General features: G+C 43.8%; 1 protein-coding gene across 1 annotated transcript in view; it reads right to left on the minus strand.

Annotated features, from left to right (window-relative positions):
* Positions 1-1,428: 1,428 nt before the first annotated feature.
* The window catches only part of atp1a3a (ATPase Na+/K+ transporting subunit alpha 3a), a 39,822-nt gene continuing 22,793 nt past the window's right edge, over positions 1,429-18,457 (minus strand). Inside the window, exons 7-24 of the mRNA XM_034704644.1 lie at positions 17,307-17,441; positions 16,876-16,993; positions 16,098-16,186; positions 14,136-14,315; positions 11,319-11,517; positions 10,903-11,147; positions 10,631-10,823; positions 10,368-10,543; positions 10,027-10,163; positions 9,009-9,159; positions 8,761-8,929; positions 8,434-8,588; positions 7,590-7,713; positions 7,350-7,495; positions 5,986-6,116; positions 5,406-5,507; positions 3,179-3,270; positions 1,429-2,956 (exon numbers count right to left, since the gene is read on the minus strand). Coding sequence (XP_034560535.1) covers positions 2,928-2,956; positions 3,179-3,270; positions 5,406-5,507; positions 5,986-6,116; positions 7,350-7,495; positions 7,590-7,713; positions 8,434-8,588; positions 8,761-8,929; positions 9,009-9,159; positions 10,027-10,163; positions 10,368-10,543; positions 10,631-10,823; positions 10,903-11,147; positions 11,319-11,517; positions 14,136-14,315; positions 16,098-16,186; positions 16,876-16,993; positions 17,307-17,441 — 2,571 coding nt within the window. The 3' untranslated portion in view covers positions 1,429-2,927. The remainder of the gene's footprint in view (positions 2,957-3,178; positions 3,271-5,405; positions 5,508-5,985; positions 6,117-7,349; positions 7,496-7,589; positions 7,714-8,433; positions 8,589-8,760; positions 8,930-9,008; positions 9,160-10,026; positions 10,164-10,367; positions 10,544-10,630; positions 10,824-10,902; positions 11,148-11,318; positions 11,518-14,135; positions 14,316-16,097; positions 16,187-16,875; positions 16,994-17,306; positions 17,442-18,457) is intronic.

The following is an 18,457-nucleotide window of genomic DNA, read 5'->3' on the forward strand; positions in this document are numbered from 1 at the left end:
ACGTAGCATGAATACATGATTCTGACCCTGTGGTGGGTTAGCGACCTGTCAAGGGTGTACCCTGCCTTCCGCCCAAAGTCAGCTTGGATTGGCTCAAGCCCCCCAGGACCCCGAACGGGATAAGCAGTCAAGATAATGGATGGATGGATGGACATGATTCTGACATGATGAGGGAGAACGCTGCAAAAAAGTGGCACTACTTGGCTGGGGCGCTGATAGCCTAGCGGTCTAAGCACACCCCCATAAAAAGGCTATTGTCCTCATCCCAGGGGTTGCCGGTTCAACTCTCAGCTCTGAACCTTTACTGCATGTCTTCCTCCGCTCTCTACTCCCCATGTTTCCTGTCTCTCTTCAGCTGTCATATAAATAAATAAAGGTGAAAAAGCCCCAAAATATAACTTTAAACAAAGAAAAGAAAAAGTGATGCTGCTAGCACTATGTATCCCAGCATGCTTTGCACAGGTCTAAGAAGTTCATGGTAGGTCTGATTTGGTTAATCTTTAAAAAAAAGTCCTGGGGTCTCAGCGCCCCACATACAGAGAGACTATAGTCCTCGTCGCAGCAGTCGCCGGTTTGAATGTCCTGCATGTCTTCCCCCTCTCTCTGCTCCCCACACTTGCAACATCTCTTCAGCTTGTCCTTTCAATAAAAGGTAAAAAACTCCAAAAATATAACTTAAAAGAAAAAGTGATGCTGCTAACGCTATGTATCCCAGCATGCATTGCACAAATCTAGGAATGTCATTGTATGCCTGCATTTGGTTAATCTTTAAAAAAAAGTCTTGGGGTCTAAGTGCCCCAAATACAGAGAGGCTATAGTCCTCATCTCAGAGGTCATCGGTTCGAATGTCCTGCAAGTCTTCCCCCTCTCTCTGCTCTCCTCACTTCCAACATCTCTTCAGCTTGTCCTTTCAATAAAAGGTAAAAAACAAAAATATAACTTAAAAGAAAAAGTGACACTGCTAGCTCTATGTATCCCAGCATGCTTTGCACAAATCTAGGAATGTCATTGTAGGTCTGTTTTTGTTTAGCCTTAAAGTAAAGTCTTACTCCAGTCTTCAGAGTCGAGTCGTTGCAGGAAGACGACGGTGGAAACTGACAAGAGTTGTCAGACACTTAGATTAACAATGTGAGCTTGTCATTGGTAAACAATCTTTAGGATCAAGTGCAGCTGCTTGCAAAAGTTTCATTGCAACAATTAGAGTCTTTGCTGCCGCCTGCAGCAATCTAGTTGAGCAATTTTTGTACCTATTCCTCATGAAGACGCCGAAACGTGTCAGAACAGGCCCACAGTTTGAAGAGTACTCCGTTCACCCTTCAAAGGCAGATAACATTATCACATGAAACATCATGATTTTACATGTAATGTAATATTTCCTCTGAGATGCTGAGATTATGAAGGAAGACAACAGATGACTTGAGACTGCTATTTAGAGTTGGTCACAGCATTTATTTCCATTTTCTGACAAAACTGCACACAAAACAAAGTGGAGACCAGACTGAAAAAAGAGAGATCCTTCTGTTTTATTTCATTTTCTCCTATTTTTTTTTTTTTACTGCTGTTTGGCAAATTAAAGGTACAGTGCCTTTTTTTTCATTTTTCCACTGGTCTAAACAATGAAACTGGAGAGAAATCTCTTTTTTTCCGCAGACACAGAAAGATTGTTTTTTTCTTATAGGTGTGTGGTCGGGTGAGGTTTGTAAGGAGGGAGAGGGTGGGAGAATAAGAGGAGTCAGGAGGTGAAGGTGGGTTGTAGTTTACAAAGACGGAGGGGTTTGCACGGTGTTCACAAACAGACGGACAAACGGGGACAGATTGACAGGCAGGGGGGGAGGAGGGGGGAGGTAAAGAGGGAGTGTGATATAGAGAGAGAGAGAGAGGAAGAGGAGGGAGTGTGCTTTGTCATGTCCGAATGAAAACAAGGAGCCCTCAGACCCACACCAAACTTTAAATAAAAAGACAAAGAATAACCTTTACGAACATTTCTGCTTTTTAAAAAACAACCAGTTGTCTATTAGAAAACAACAACAACACAAGCAGAAAATAACACCAGGGGGAGGGAGGGAGGGAGGGAGGGAGGGAGGGAGATATAGAGGGAGGAAGAGGGTCCTTTATCCACCCTGTCGAGTGAGTGCTCAAGTTTTATGGTGACACTGGTTCTTCACAGATAGAGGAGGAGGAGGAGAAGGGAAGAAGAAGAAGAAGAAGAAGAAGAAGAAGAAGAAGAAGAAGAAGAAGAAGAAGAAGAAGAAGAAGAAGAAGAAGAAGAAGAAGAAGAAGAAGAGAGAAAGGCAGTAGAAGTCTGGCAGTGAGTTGATCGAGATAGAAAAGTAGAAGAAGAGTCGTAGAAGGCGGATGTCAGGAAATGGCAGTGATCAAAGAGCTGGAACCTGGTGGCTGACTAACCCACCCGCTCAAATCGCCAGTTCTGGGAGTCTAGACGGGAGCTGCCTTGTTGTTCTGCTCGGCACGAGTGATCGCAGTGGAACAGTCAGGTTTCATCTTATTCTTCTAACTCTATCGCTCTCTAATTTGAGCACATGTATGAAGAGAGGCTGCGACTGGCAGTGCAGTAAGAAACATCGGCACGACGGAGTTACTGGCAGAATAGAGCTGTAAAGACTTTTGGTAGAAAAAGAAGACAGAGGAAGAGAGAGGACAGGGAGGAGATAAAAGTCATCCTCCGCGTCCGCTCCTCCTCCCACGTAGGTCCTCGTCGTCTTGGCGTTTGATTTATTTTTTTTGTCTCTTTGGGTGATTAGGATGGGAGGATGAAGAGGGGGAGTAAACATAGTTTTCTTGTAACGTTTGAGCGTGTTGACAGGAGAGGAGGGAAGGATGGAGGGAAAGAGTGATAGAGAAAGGGAGATAGAGAAGAAGGGGTGAGTTCAGGGGAGGAAGGGAGTGAGAAGTGATGCTTTGATAATTTAGTAGTATGTTTCCTTTTCCACCCAGCCTGCAGAGAGGAAGAGAGGAGAGAGAGAGGGAAACAGGAAGAAAGAGAAAGGTGTTACTGTGTGAATCACTGGGAGTCTCTGAATCAGACTTTTGAACATTCAGAAGATGTGAATGAGCTGAATCTCTCCTCCACACCAGGACCACACACAGAAACTGAGTCCCCACTGAGAGAGTCCACCAGACAGTGTGTGTGTGTGTGATAGTGTGTGAGTTGTCTTACCTCCAGGGTTTCGACGAAGGATGAGTTTTCGGATCTCATCGTAAACAAAGATGACGAAACTGTACGGGAACGCGCAGAACCACCAACTGGGCCTGAGAGAGAACCACAGAGAGGGAGTGAGAGTTAAAACCTTTAAAGGAGAGAACAGAGTCGTTGCTCAGTACTCACTTCCTGTCCTGAAGGAGAACAGTGTTTTTTAGTTTGCTGACTGAGTGTGGATGAGTGATTTATAAAAGGTGCTTTTCAACCGCAGGAACTTTGCTCTGGAACTATGTGCTTTTCAACAACAGGAACCAGGATCTAAATTTAGATCTGGGGTAGTGAATCTCCCCTGATATGCTTGACTTAAAGGTGACATATTATGCTCTTCTTCATCAAAATATATTGGTCTAAGAGGTCCCCAAAACATGTCTTTGAAGTTAATTGCTCAAAAAACACTTTGAAATCAGATTTTGGTCTGCCTGTAAACCCCTCTTTTTCAGCCCTGCTCAGAACAGGCTGTTTTCTGTGTCTGTGCCTTTAAATGAGAATGAGCTCTCTGACCACGCCCCCTCAGGAAGTGGATGTGGCCTCGGCTCTCCAGCACGTTGATCTAATGTTTACATGTTGGCTGAATATACACGGCTGCTCACAGACCCGCGTTACTTCAACCCTCTGAATCTGATCCAGAATCTGATCCTGATGGAGAGGCGCCTGCAGCAGGACCTGTCTGAACGATTGGTCACAGATTTAGTGTTTCTTGTTGTTTTATTTATCAGTATGTTGACGTGTGTCTTGGTACACAGCTACGAACATGTAGCTATGTGGCTATGCTAACTAGCGCTAGCACTTTTCCATGAGAAATTAAAATCATCCACTAGATCTTCAAATCTGCAGACGTGGGGAGTAAAACCGACCTTTGTGTTTATTAAGACAGCCTACAACTAGCATGCCTCCCTCCTAAGCTCCTTGTTAGCACACATGTATGCAGGGAATGAAAAACAGAGGAGGGGTTGAGTTGTATTTTATACAGTCTATGGGCTGAACAAGCTTCGAGCTCTGACTTCCGTTACAGACCGGATGGCGTTGTGACGTATGAAAAACACTGTAAACTGAAACGGGTCGTTTCAGCACACATTTACAGAAAGGTGGAGAAATCAGAACAGGGGCAGAATGGATTTTTTCCATTTTCGGGGGGTTTGTAGACATGCCAGGGACACATATTTCAGATAGAGAACAATTAAACCTTTAAATGATTTATTCTAAACTCATTTAAGTCGACTGATTTTAAAGCCTTTGTCGAAATCGCTTTCAAGTGTTGATTCAGTAAAACCTCCATGCTAGCAGGCTAACGGTTGTGTCGCTCATAATGATGCCAGCCTGTCTGTCTCCTAGAGATATAAAGAGTAGACGCCGCATCGACAGCTACTACCTATTGACGCTGACGAGCTGTGGGGCCGCCATCTTGGTCCGGTCACCCGCTCCTCTTAGTGTAATCTGTTTGGCAGGCGCAACTAAGTGTCAGCGCATTTAATCAATCATAACTCGCTGAATACTAAACTGATTTTCATGCAGGGTTTATTTCCTGCAAACGTCACACATGTAGGTATGATACAGGGCACATGGTTCGGCGTATGTTAATATTCATAGTGGAGTTAATAGTAGTAGAATATTCTGATATGTGATATATGTGATGTGTGATAGGTATTTTGCCGCACAGTGCTCTGGCATCTTGAAGTCTCTGCTGCTTCAGTTTCGGTTTCCAGGTACGATCATGGGGAGGATGACCGGACCAAGATGGCGGCCGATCCCTTGGTCACAGGAACCACTTAGTTTCTGGAAGAGTAGATCTGGGGTCTAAAGCTCCTGGAACTTCTGGTCAAAATGCACCTTAAGACAGAGTCTTTGCAATCTGAAAGTAAGCACCCAGGGCTTCATGATAGAGCGGTCACACTGAACAGTTAACCAATAAGAGCAGTCTTAGCTGAACATGCCTATCATTACAGCCAGGACAGAAGAACCTTTGGAGAAGGACTTCATCTTTTGTGAGGCAGAAGTCAGGAGTACTTGAACACCGTATGAGTCACCATCCAGAAAGACTCCATGCTAACTCCCTCAACTGATTCATATCTTAAAGGGACAAACACTACTGCACTTTTGGTGTCATCTGCTCCCCTACTTCACATCCCGATGCTGCGTTAACATGTTGATTTGCTCATTCTCTCCAAGTCTGCGTGACGATTCTTACTTGAGTGGATACATCCGGAGTGCCACGTCCATGCCGGGGGCGTAGGACAGGAGAGCAGCCAGAGCTGTCTCCTCAAACAGACCAAAGATCAAAATCTTATTCCTGAGAGACAAAAAAAAAAAAGAAGGCAGGAGAGTTAATTACAGAACACAGGCACACGCACACACATGCACAAACACACACAGAGCAGACATACGTTAGATTATAGTGGGGAATGAGTTATTGCTAAATGAAAGAAATCCTGATCCCTGGCCACTCTCTTTAACAAACAGATAATTTCATCAGTTCCTGTATGTATGTTTGTTGTTCTTCTGGATCATAAACAGAATCTAATCATATTTCCTGCAGACTGAATTTGAGCACAGATGCAGCAGCACCACTATTCCAGTTGCCTGCCCTTTAACACGGCGAGCAGGAAAGAGCAATGTACAGAAACATGTCAGTCTGCCAGAGTTTGATGAGTTAGAATAAACAGACACGAGCTTCAGCCACAAGTCTGCAGCTCCCTCCAGTAATCGAACGCTACACTTTAATGCTTATTGACACAAATTCATGTCGTTGAGGTTTGATTTGGACTTACTTCATGCCCTGCTGGAATACAGAGTTGCGTCTGGTCTTGCAGATGATGACGTCGGCCCACTGCACCACCACGATGCTGACGAAGAAGGCTGTGTGACAAGTGAACTCCACGATCTTACGCTGCTCGTACGTCTGTGCAGAGAAACAGGAAGTGAAAATAAATGTGTGACCAGTGTCTTCTTCTGTGGTAGATTTTATTTCTCAAGCTGTGTAAATATTGTGAAAGTTGTTTCAGTCATTTAAAGGTTACTGTTGAATACTGAAGGAGATTTTTTGGGGTAATATAACATTACAACTATTCTGAGGTCACACAATACAGCTGATACATTAAAGGGATATTTCAGTGTTTTTGAAACGAGGTTGTATGAGTTTCAGTCTCCTTTTTTTAGTATTTGTTCCAGTCAAAACGAATGCTGCTCAGCTTGGCCCCTTTAAAGGTGACATATCATGCAAAATGGACTTTTTAATGGTTCTCTACCTGAAATATGTGTCCCTGGCATGTCTACAAAAACATACAACTCAACTCCTCCTCCGTTTTTCATTCCCTGCACACGTGTGCTAACAAGGAGCTTAGGAGGGAGGCATGCTAGTTGTAGGCTGTCTTAATAAACACAAAGGTCGGTTTTACTCCCCACGTCTGCAGATTTGAAGATCTAGTGGATGATTTTTATTTTTCATGGAAAAGTGCTAGCACTAGTTAGCATAGCCACATAGCTACATGTTCATAGCTGTGTACCAAGACACACATCGACATACTGACAAATAAAACAACAAGAAACACAAAATCTGTGACCAATCGTTCAGAAAGGTCCTGCTGCAGGCGCCTCTCCGTCAGGATCAGATTCTGGATCAGATTCAGAGGGTTGAAGTAACGCGGGTCTGTGAGCAGCCGTGTATATTCGGCCAACATGTAAATATTAGATCAACATGCTGGACAGCCGAGGGCACATCCACTTCCTGAGGGGGCGTGGTCAGAGAGCTCATTCTCATTTAAAGGCACAGACACAGAAAACAGCCTGTGCTGAGCAGGGCTGAAAAAGAGGGGTTTACAGGCAGACCAAAGAAGAAACATTGGGGCTGGTTCTGTCACGTAATTAAGCTAGTTTAGAGAGACTCTGATCTGAGCACTCATCTTGGTTTAGGTGTACACTCCAATGGGAATTTTTTCAGCACTTTCCTTCGCCACTAGCTTACATGCTGTTCCTCTGGGCAGTTTCTCATTACAGAGGCTGAGCTGACCGGCATCCATTATTGCAACTACAATTACTAATGACATGTAACTCATACAACCCAACTTCAAAAAGCTGAAATACCCCTTTAAAACAAACACAACTGAAGCAGGAGAAACCTGGTTCTGTTTCGTACCCATTGCTGGCCGTAGCTGTCCTCCAGGTCGTTGTTAGAGCGGTCGTCCCAGTTGAGCCGGATGCCGACGAGAACAGACGGCAGGAAACCGTTTTCAGCCATGATGACAAAATACGCAAAGAAACCACCGAGAGCTTGAATCATACCTACAGAGACAAACAGAGTTCAGTCACTCACTGACAGGTTCATCTGACAGAAACCTTTATACCGTTCATTTAAAAACCATTAAACGCCTCGTACCGATCTGTCCGTAGGCGATGCTGATGAGTCTCTCGTTGACCAGTTTGTCCCTCAGAGGGTTTCTGGGCTGACGTTTCATGATGTCACTCTCTGCTGCTTCATAGGCCAGTGAGATGGCTGGTACCTGACAGAGGAAACAGTCTTGTTAAAACACATTCATTTGTGATTTTGTGCATCATCTTTATTCAGTTTAAATTATCTGAACATGCTGAACTATCCAAGCATGAAAAACTGGATGCTCCCACGCTGCCACCTAGTGTCATTTATGTGTAAACGCATTTCAGGCAAACCTTTGAAACTATATTTGAATAGATTCTTTATTGTGAAATGGAGATGCAACTTAATGAGCATGATAAACAGGGAGGTTATAGTACAGCTGATGTTTCTCTCCAGTCTGAAGGGCTACAGCTACAGGGAAGAAGGAAGGCCATCTCAGGCTGTCTCGTGCACTTCTCTTTCTCTGTCTCACTTTAAACCAAACTTCCTCACTTCTCTTAGCTTTAAAATCATATTTTTGCTATGTTAAGTATTTCCTCCTAAATGCTCCAAATGACATGTTATCAATGCAGAAGAGACGTCCACTTCCTACTCAGCTGATCACCTGTTATGTTGCTCTGATTATCTTTTTGCCCCTGAGTACCTGCCTCACATGTTCACAGTAAACATGAGCATGCACATTGAGCATTACAGGCTTGTTGTGCATGCATGACTTTCCATGGGTCAAACATGTAAGCATGTGATAGAGCTGAGCATATAGGGCCACCTGTGGTCTGCCTGACTGCACTCTAACACATGAGACATAAGTCTGACTGTGTCACAGTGTGCTGATGTCTGTGTCACGTACCATGTCAGTTCCCAGGTCGATGCAGAGGATGGTGATGGTGCCCAGAGGCAGCGGGATGTTGACCAAGATGAAGAACAAGAAGGGAGTGATCTCTGGGATGTTGCTGGTCAGGGTGTAAGCGATGGACTTCTTCAGGTTGTCAAAGATCAAACGGCCTGTGAGGACAAAGACAGAGTGGTCATTTAAACATACTTACTTTAAAATGCAGAAACAATGTCATGAGACTTAAAAAGCTAAAGCTCAAGTTGTACTAGAGATGCTACATTATTTTTTTACTTTATTTATTATTCATCTTATCCTCCCTCCTTTCTGTCCTTCATCCCTCACCTTCCTCTACACCAGTGACGATGGAGGCAAAGTTGTCGTCCAGCAGGATCATGTCTGCCGCCTGTTTGGACACGTCTGAGCCAGAGATTCCCATGGCCACACCGATGTCGGCCTTCTTCAGAGCGGGGGAGTCGTTCACACCGTCACCTGTCACAGCCACGATGGCACCCTGACAGAAGACACAGTTTATGCATCTTAACGTGCACTCTACATGTTCGTTCACAGATGTGTATGAAGAATCAACATACCTGTCTCTGGCAGCCCTCTACGATGATGAGTTTCTGCTGTGGGGAGGTTCTGGCGAAGACGATCTCTGTGTGGTTCCTCAAGATATCATCCATCTGGTCCTGGCCGAGGTCTTTCAGGTCTGTGCCGTGGATCACGCAGGCCTTTGCATCCCTGCAGAACAAGAATGAAGCAAAACACAATCAATCATTTGAAGACTGAAGTATAAAAGCTTCCTCCTTTTTTAACCTGAGCATTTCATCATATAGTTTAGTTTAGTTTATTTATTATTCATCGTGTCGTGCACCTTAAGGTGCCCAGCCCATATGGACTTACAAGACACTACAAAAGCAAAACAAAATAGGAGCAACAACAGAAGAAGAAAAAGAAAAATAGAAGAAAGAAGAGCAGTTACAATACTGCACATGTCCAACAATGACCTAAAGTAATTCAAAAGCACAGAGGTACACTTCAGACATTTGACAGTGACAACAACTAAATCAGACATAGAGTGTGCTCCTACGCTGCTGAACAGCATTTAACACAAACTGAGCAAACTGGAACACTTTGTGTGTAAACAGGAACTGAAGTCTCTCTTCATCAGACATGCAAAACAAATCAGGACAGTTTCCTGATATTTTGTTGAAAAGGAGGCACCTGAGATCATGATATGAAGGACAGTAGAATAAAAAGTGCATTTCATTTTCAACTTCCTCCAGATCACACAAGGAACACTTTCTCTCCTCCTCTGGAACAGAGTGGAAGCGACCTGTCTCTAATGCCAGAGGAAGGATACCACATCTCAGCTGAGCACAGACAGACCTCTGAGCTCTGGCTGATAATTTTTTTTGAACAGGCAATATGTTCTTAGTTTGGGCTTACACAGGACTTCTTCTAACCATTTGTGTTTGTAAGTGTCAAATAGTTTTGTTTTAATCTGACTCACACCACAAGTTAACTTGTTTCTATAAATATATTGGAGACCTACCTTATCAAATCAAATATTTTCGCAAGCTCTATAAACATTTTAGTTTGTCTGACCTGGGGTTGACCTGGCTGACGGGGATGTTGAGGCGTGCAGCGATGTCCTCGACTGTCTCATTGCCCTCAGAGATGATGCCGACACCCTTAGCAATAGCCTTGGCTGTGATTGGGTGGTCACCAGTCACCATGATGACCTGGAATACGGGAGAGGATGGGGACAATATTAAAGGGACAGGTTATAGGGAAAAGGATTGAGAGGAACATTGAGAGAAAAACACTGTTCTAATACTCTCTATGAAGTTCCTCTAAAATGTTCCTGACAGTATTCTCAGCCTAACCGTGAGCTTACTATCCTCTCCTTTCAAGTCATTTAAATGCCGTCTCTAAAAGGTGCCCACCTTGATGCCAGCAGAGCGGCATTTTCCGACAGCATCAGGCACGGCAGCACGAGGAGGATCGATCATGGACATGAGGCCGACGAAGCAAAGGTTGTCTGTCTGGAAGTTGACGTCATCCGTGTCGAAGGCAAACCCTTTGGGATACTTGTCTTCTGGCATGATGAGGTGACAGAAACCTGGAGAGAATGAATAATATGTTGAGGACATCAGAACGATACCACACAATAAGAAACAGGTTTTACTGTCTGCCTTCTGTCTCTTACCCAGTACTCTCTCTCCCAGTCCTCCCAGTTCCAGGTAGGCGTTCTGGAAAGCCTCCTTCATCTCCTCGTCCATTTGCTGCTCCTTGCCCTGCACCATGATGGTGGAGCAGCGGTCCAGGATCCTCTCTGGGGCTCCCTTCATCACCAGCAGGTAGCGGGTGTCGTTTTCCTCTTCCATCTCATGAATGGAGAGCTGATGGGAACATGGTCAGTGTTAGTATTGAAGACATTAAGTCGTATGTCGTGGTTTTGAATGGGCGAAGGGGACAAACCTGGTACTTGTTGGTGGAGTTGAAGGGGATCTCGGCCACCTTCTTGTTCTTGTCCCTCATGGCTTTGACGGCGCCACAGGACAGCTCGATACACTTCAGCAGGGCGGACTCGGAGGCATCACCGGCCACATCACGCTTAAGGATCGGGAGAGCGTCCTGACCGGCCTTGAACGCGGCGCGGTTGCACAGAGCAGCGATGCGGGCCAGAGACACCCATGTTGTGGAGCTCTTGTCGAAGGAGGAGCCTAGACGACAGGCACAGAAGTATTAGAGTAGACTACTTACGGGTCTAAAGACAATCACAGGTGCAGGGCAGCAAGCTGACCCTGACCTGGACTCCTAGCTCTGACAGGTCCAGTGATCATGCTGCTGGAGAGAAACTCGATAATCATGATTTACTGCATGGAGAGTCTCACCAGACTGGTCCTCGGTGGTGTCAGCCTCGTGGATCTGGTTGTCGAACCACATGTGGGCCACGGTCATCCTGTTCTGGGTCAGAGTGCCCGTCTTGTCGGAGCAGATGGTGGAGGTGGAGCCCAGAGTCTCTACAGCTTCCAGGTTCTTCACCAGGCAGTTTTTACGAGCCATTCGCTTTGCAGTCAGAGTCAGACACACCTAAGGGACGAGAGACGAGCAAGAGAGAGAAAGACCAGGAGGGAGAGAGAGAGAGATTGCAAAGAGACAACGTCATAGCAGGGAGGGAAGTAAGGAGAGGAGTAGAGAAGTTGTTGATGATAACATTGGACAAAAGAAGAGAAACAAAGGAAAAGAGAGAGAGAAACAATAATTAGTATCTACAGTATGTGGAAAACTAACAGCACAGGTGAAGATCTCCAGGTGTGAAACTTCTGCTTTTCCCTTTAAATGTTCCTCATGTGTCCCTCCATAGCGCCGGCCAGAGAGCTTTCTGTTTTATGTCCCTAACGTGTGGAACTCTCTTCCTCTGGACATTAAAACGGCGAGCTCTCTGGGTTTGATTTTAAAAGTAGATTTAATACTTACCTTATTAATCTGTTTTTTAACCCTTAAAGACCTAGACCAATTTTGGGGGCGCCAGACTCTCCTGTATTTATTTTGTTTTTCTAACCTATTGAAGCACTCAGCATCAAGTGCCATACATCATTTTATTCAAGAGAACCTTATGTTTCACTATGCTGCATTTAAAGTAACAGTTATACATTTGTTTTGTCTGATAATGGATGAAAATACTGAAGATTTTTAAAAAACGTCTGGAAATTTAGGTCATTATTTTTACTGTGAACTGTGAAGTTTTGTTTTGTTTTGTTAGAAAGTTTTACCTAGGTGTTTTAGACTTCTAAATGAATTTTTGTCACTATCAATCCTTTACTAAGCAAGTTACAGCCATTTATTATAGTATTTTCTAAGGCGTTTTTAGTGGAAAAAGCAGGTGTGTTCTTATATATCATTTACTGACCCTGTAGATGTGAGTAAAAAGGGACTGAGTGAAAGTAGAGATATTATTATATCATAAATTGAGACACAGAAGCAAAAGTGACTTTTCAGATAAATACATTCTGATCATGAACACATGCAAACATGGTAATAAAGAGTGAAGACTGTCTTTTAGCCCTGGACTGCATTATTACAATTATGGCAATTGTTTTAACATCATCTTTATTTATTTTATTGTATTCTATCTTATTGTAATATATTTCATTTTTATCAGATTTTCTTTTTCTGGTATTTATCTGATTTTATTTAATTGATTTTATTTTATTATCTGATATTTCTCAGATTGTATTTTATTTTATTGGTCATATTGATTTTATTTTATTTTTCTGATATTTCTCAAATTTTATTTTATTATTTTCTATATTTATCTGATTTTATTTTATCGATTTTATTTTATTTCTCAGATTGTATTTTATTTTATAGATCATATTGATTTTATTTTATTTTTCTGATATTTCTTAAATTTTATTTTTTTGATATTTCTTAGATTTTTAATTTTTAATTTATTGATCATATTAATTTTATTTTATTTTTCTGATATTTCTCAAATTTTATTTTAATGATATTTCTTAGATTCTTTAATTTATTGATCGTAACGATTTTATTTAATTTTTCTGATATTTCTCAGGTTTTATTTTATTTTATTTTATTGATCGTAATGATTTTATTTTAAAGTATTTCATATCCCTTTCCTTCCACTTGTACCTGTTCCTGTTGTTTTCTGTCTCTGTTCTTTTGTGAAGCACTTTCGGGCTGCATGCTTGAATGTATGAAAGGTGCTATATAATTAAAACTGAGTGGAGTACCTGATTCATTAAACCAAAACCACGAGACCAAACTTCCCTGACACCTGGAGATATTCATCCTGCCATCAAAACATCCCTCTACAGCAAAATGCACTAAGAATGTCAACCTAAGTCCAAAAGAAGAGAAACAGCCAAAAGAGCGATGCAGAGAGAAGATGAGGCATGACCAATGAAGCAGTGAAGCAGAGCAGCGGTGCATTATATGCCATCATGCCAAGTATGGCAGGACCCATGGGCCAAACAGAACTAGCCAAGGCCAAGCAGAGGAGGCCAAATTCAGTCATTAGAGCCTAATATCATTACATTAGCTAGTCGTTGTCATTGCAGAGAGCACCGTGACTGGCCTGGAAAAGAGAGAGAGAGAGAGAGACATACAGAGAGGATGATGGAGAGAGACACACACACAAACACTTATGGGTCTGCATTAAAAGAGATAGAGAGAGAGAGAGAGAGAAGAGAGGGATGGAAAGAAAGATACACAGGGACAATACCTCCACCACAGATATAGAAACCAGCACAGAGAGAATGTTAATGCATGGAAATACACAAAGATGCACACACAGGTACAACAACACAACACATTACAGTACACAAGATCGAGCACGGAGAAACAGGAAGCAGATTCAGAATCACACCGCGAACACAACACGGTGACATCAGCCAGTACACAACCAGACGTGACACAAGACGCTGAGTCTGAACAGTCACATGGTCTGTTTCCACCTATCAGTGATGGGTTATTGTAGCATAGATCATAGCATACTGTCTAGTTGTAACGTCAAGTGAGTGTGAGTTGGTGCTGCAAACAACATTTCATTAAATTATAAGACATTTTTTAAACAGTCAGATTAGCTTCTAGATCATTCTGTGAAATCCATGAATCCTCTCACCCAGCTAACTGTCTCACAAACACACACATGTAACCCCCGGTTTCTCACTCCTCTTCGTACTCACAGTGACTGTGGCCAGGAGTCCCTCAGGTACGTTAGCCACAATGATACCGATGAGGAAGATGACGGCCTCCAGCCAGCTGTAACCCAGGATGATAGACAGGACGAAGAAGGTCACGCCGAGGAAGACGGCCACGCCTGTGATGATGTGGATGAAGTGCTCGATCTCTTTGGCAATGGGTGTCTGAGGAGAAGACGTTATGGTTGATTATGAAAGCTGATGGGACGTTTAGCAGTTGTTAAGTCTCATTTTAACATGTCATGGCCCTGTCACCGCGTAATAACGCGGACAAAGTGTATAAGAAGGCTGCCGCTCGTTAATGACAATGTATACGTTTTGGAAAATGCACTGCATGCCATTTACTCTGTCTCTGATACATCTTCAGAGCTGTGTGCTGTGTGATGGCAGAGCTCTGTGTTTTTATTAAAAACTCTGCAGCCTCTCTTTGTAAGAACATGATGAGCCATGGAGAGTGTCAGAGGAGTGAAACCAGCAGGAACACAGCCTCTGGAGTTTACAAGAAGTTACACTTATTGACGTATTGACAGCTTTATTGTTGAACACCACCAGACTCTGACATGCTGGCTTCAGCTGCTGTTTCAGAGGCTCTGCTGTTTGACACTGACTGAGGGCTCCAAGGCTTCTCACACTCCGCCGCACTAGCATACAGGGTCCCCACTCTTTTCCAGAGGTAATTTTCCAGGACATTTTCAGTGAAGTTTTGAACGGTAATTGAGCTCTCAGCCTAAAGGAAAAGTTGTGAGGCACAGACCCCCGAGCTCTCTGCCCGACTCCGCTGGTCACTCTTTAACTTAAATATAAGTTTATATAGGGGTGCACGGTGGTGCAGTGGGTAGCGCTGTTGCCTCACAGTTAGAAGGTTCCTGGTTCGAATCCCCGGCCGGGCGGGTGGGTGCCTTTCTGTGTGGAGTTTGCATGTTCTCCTTGTGCATGCGTGGGTTCTCTCCGGGTACTCCGGCTTCCTCCCACAATCCAAAAACATGCTCAGGTTGATTGATCACTCTAAATTCCCCATAGGTGTGAGTGTGTGCATGAATGGTTGTCTGTCTCTCTGTGTTAGCCCTGTGATAGGTTGGCGACCTGTCCAGGGTGTACCCTGCCTTCCGCCCGAAGCCAGCTGGGATAGGCTCCAGCCCCCCGTGACCCCTAACGGGATAAGCGGTCAAGATAATGGATGGATGGATGGATAAGTTAATATAATGATATATATGAATCAAAAGAGCACTCCACAAGGTTAATTTACCATATAATATAAACAATAAACCCCCGTTTTCTGTGAATGCATGATTATGACCAAGTGAGGGAGAAAAGATGTGAAACAAGTCACGTAGCCGGACCGGTCTGCGTCGCTGTCTTGTCCAGGTGGAGCAGTGGGTAGCGCTGCACACTGTGCACTTGGCTTTCAATGAATGGGGATGTGATTTTTTAATAGTGTCAGGTCGCACGCAGTCATGTTGGAATAATTTTCCAGCACAATATGTGATTTTCCAGGACATTTTACTTTTTCTCCCATTTTCCAGGTGTTTTCCAGTACTGGAAAACTGGTCAACTGTTTTCCAGGTTCTCCAGGTTTACCAGGACGCATGGGAACCCTGAGCATACTCTTAACTTATACAAATACCTATAACTTATGCAACGTACGCCAGCGTACTCGCCAATTTGTTTTACGCTGGCATACTCTGGCTGAATTGTCAAGGTGTGACAGGCCTTAATACAAATGCAAAACTAAAGCTTTGTAATAAAACCATGGCACATAAAATGACTTGTGTTTGGCAGCTCTTAAAGGTCACCAGAAAAGCTGAAGAGTTCCTGACTGACAGTAGATTTTCACAAAGTTTTAAAGTCTTTAAATTGAGGGTTATCACTGGAATGAGCAGAAGATGTTTTTGTCAAGCAGCCTTCACTAAGTGGATATTATATTGCACTGAATGAGAAATGTGGTACCTTGCCAGTCTCCAGGCCGGAGGTGAGAGTGGCAATGCGACCCATCACTGTACGATCACCAGTGCACACAACGATACCACGAGCAGTTCCTGAGGAAAGAGAGGAAGAGGAGGAGGAGGAGGAGGAAGAGGGTTTAGTTGAACTTTTAAGGAATATTTTGAATCTGCGTTCAGTAACGTTGAAGAAAGAGGGTCAAAGATGTCAAACAAGAATAAGTGTTGAAGGGGAGAGCAGATGAACTGATGGTCAAACTTGAAAAAGAGATGTTGGTTGGAAGAGCAACTTCTGACTGAATGTAATGTTCCTATACGTCCACCAGGGGGCAGCATACATCAGTGTTTCCCTTTGCCCCACTATGAGCAGCATAGTTTAAGATGCAGGGTTTCTCAGGAACATGATGAGCTGAGCTGGAGTGGAACAGGTACAGGGGTTAAATGAGGTCAGATGAGCTCTCCCTGCTGACCGCTGACGTCTCTGTCCTGTGTGGCCTACATTGACGCTGACTGTGCAGCAGAAGCTCAAAGTGTAGCATCACTGTTTCCATGACTATCTGATCATTGAACCAGAACAGTACAAACACACACACGCATGCAGCCTTGTGAATGAATGAACACACACACACACACACACACACACACACACACACACACACACACACACACACACACACACACACACACACACACACACACATTCACAAGGGAAAGAGAGTGACTAATCAACTAAGCGGTTATGATTATGGTCTTAATAAGGATTATCTTGGTTGTGATGATCTCACCCTCGACACAGTTGGTGGAGAAGAAGGCGATGTTGCGGGTCTCCAGGGGGTTGTCATGGGTGCAGTCAGGTGACCTGGTCTGGGGCTCGGACTCACCGGTCAGGGATGAGTTATCCACCTGAGCAGAGAGAGAAACACATTTGAGTAAGTGTGTGAGAGCGGAGGGGAAGATAAACGAGTGAATAACTGGCTGAGAGCACTTGTGATAATGTACAAAGCCACACAGAGGGACCGATTGTTTGTTTATCTCATGTTTGTTTTCCTCTAATGACTGTTTGTGTTGCTGTGCAGTGTTTTAGGACTTTCATGCAGACTTTATTTTTCACAGAAATCTGGAGAAACCAGGACGTGAACAGAATTCAGACGCTGACTGCATCTTGCAGACAGGACTTAAGATTCTCCCGAGTATTTACAGGATGTCTGTATCTCACCTTGCAGCCGTGGGAGGAGATGATGCGGAGGTCAGCTGGGATCCTGTCTCCTCCCTTCACTTCCACCAGATCTCCTGCCACCACCTGCTCAGCATTGATCTGCATCTTCTCTCCCTCACGGATCACCAGGGCTTGCTGAGAACAGAGGAGGAAATCAGAGTGTTATAAAAGTCTGAAAGTACTGCTCAAAAGCTCTGCAAGGAAACTCTTTCACCACACATCATGACTTAAACTAAATTCAACCAAGGTGCTTACACTTGTTGGTTACTCATGAATGCTTTGCACGTTATCTTTGACTTTAAAACAGAGCTGAGTAAACTGTGTCAACCTTATTCTACAACCAACAAGTCTGTTTTCAGGACCCTGCAGAGGAGAACGAAGTGGAGTTTCTTGAGGAGATTCACATCGATTTGTTAAGCTAGCATCACAGCAGCTCTTATTTAAAAACATTTTTTTAAATACAGTCGTCTACTAGCTCCAAAAGGTGGAGGGAGTTTGGCTGGAAGAATCTGATTCGCTTCTTTACTACACCCCACAGTCTACAAATACAGTCATGTAAACAACAGAAGTGCTGGCGGCAGTGTGGGCAGGTGAATGCTGGTCACTCACACATCTTCTGGTCGTGTGTGAAAATTCAAAAATTTTGTGACAGTGTTACCTTAAAGGGATTTTGCACTATAAGATACCTAAAGACCCACGGACTGTAAACCTTGGACTGCTGCCTGTGGATTTAATTCTAAGGGAAGCACCTATCTCTTTAAAGTCTTGATCCTGGGGGCGCTGGTGGCCTGGCGATCTAAGCGCCCCACATAAAGAGGCTACAGCCCTTGTCGCAGGGGTCGCCGGTTCGATTCCCGGCCGGTCGACCCTCTCCTGCATGTCTTCCCCTGCTCTCTAATCCCCACATTTCCTGTCTCTCTTCAGCTGTGCTATACATTAAAGGCAAAAAGGCCAAAAATATAACTTTAAAAAAAAAAAAAGTCTTGTCCTGGCATGTAAGAAAGCCATTGCAAGGAACTGGCTAAAATGTGACCCCCCTCAACCAGGACAGTGGTCGGGTATGATCGAGGAAATACACTTTATGGTAAAACTGACTCATTATTTAAGACTCAAGGCAGGACTATATGAACAACGCTGTGCAAAATGGACTG

This window comes from Notolabrus celidotus, chromosome 16 (genome assembly GCF_009762535.1).
Source record: "Notolabrus celidotus isolate fNotCel1 chromosome 16, fNotCel1.pri, whole genome shotgun sequence".
In the NCBI taxonomy this organism is placed as follows: domain Eukaryota; kingdom Metazoa; phylum Chordata; class Actinopteri; order Labriformes; family Labridae; genus Notolabrus; species Notolabrus celidotus.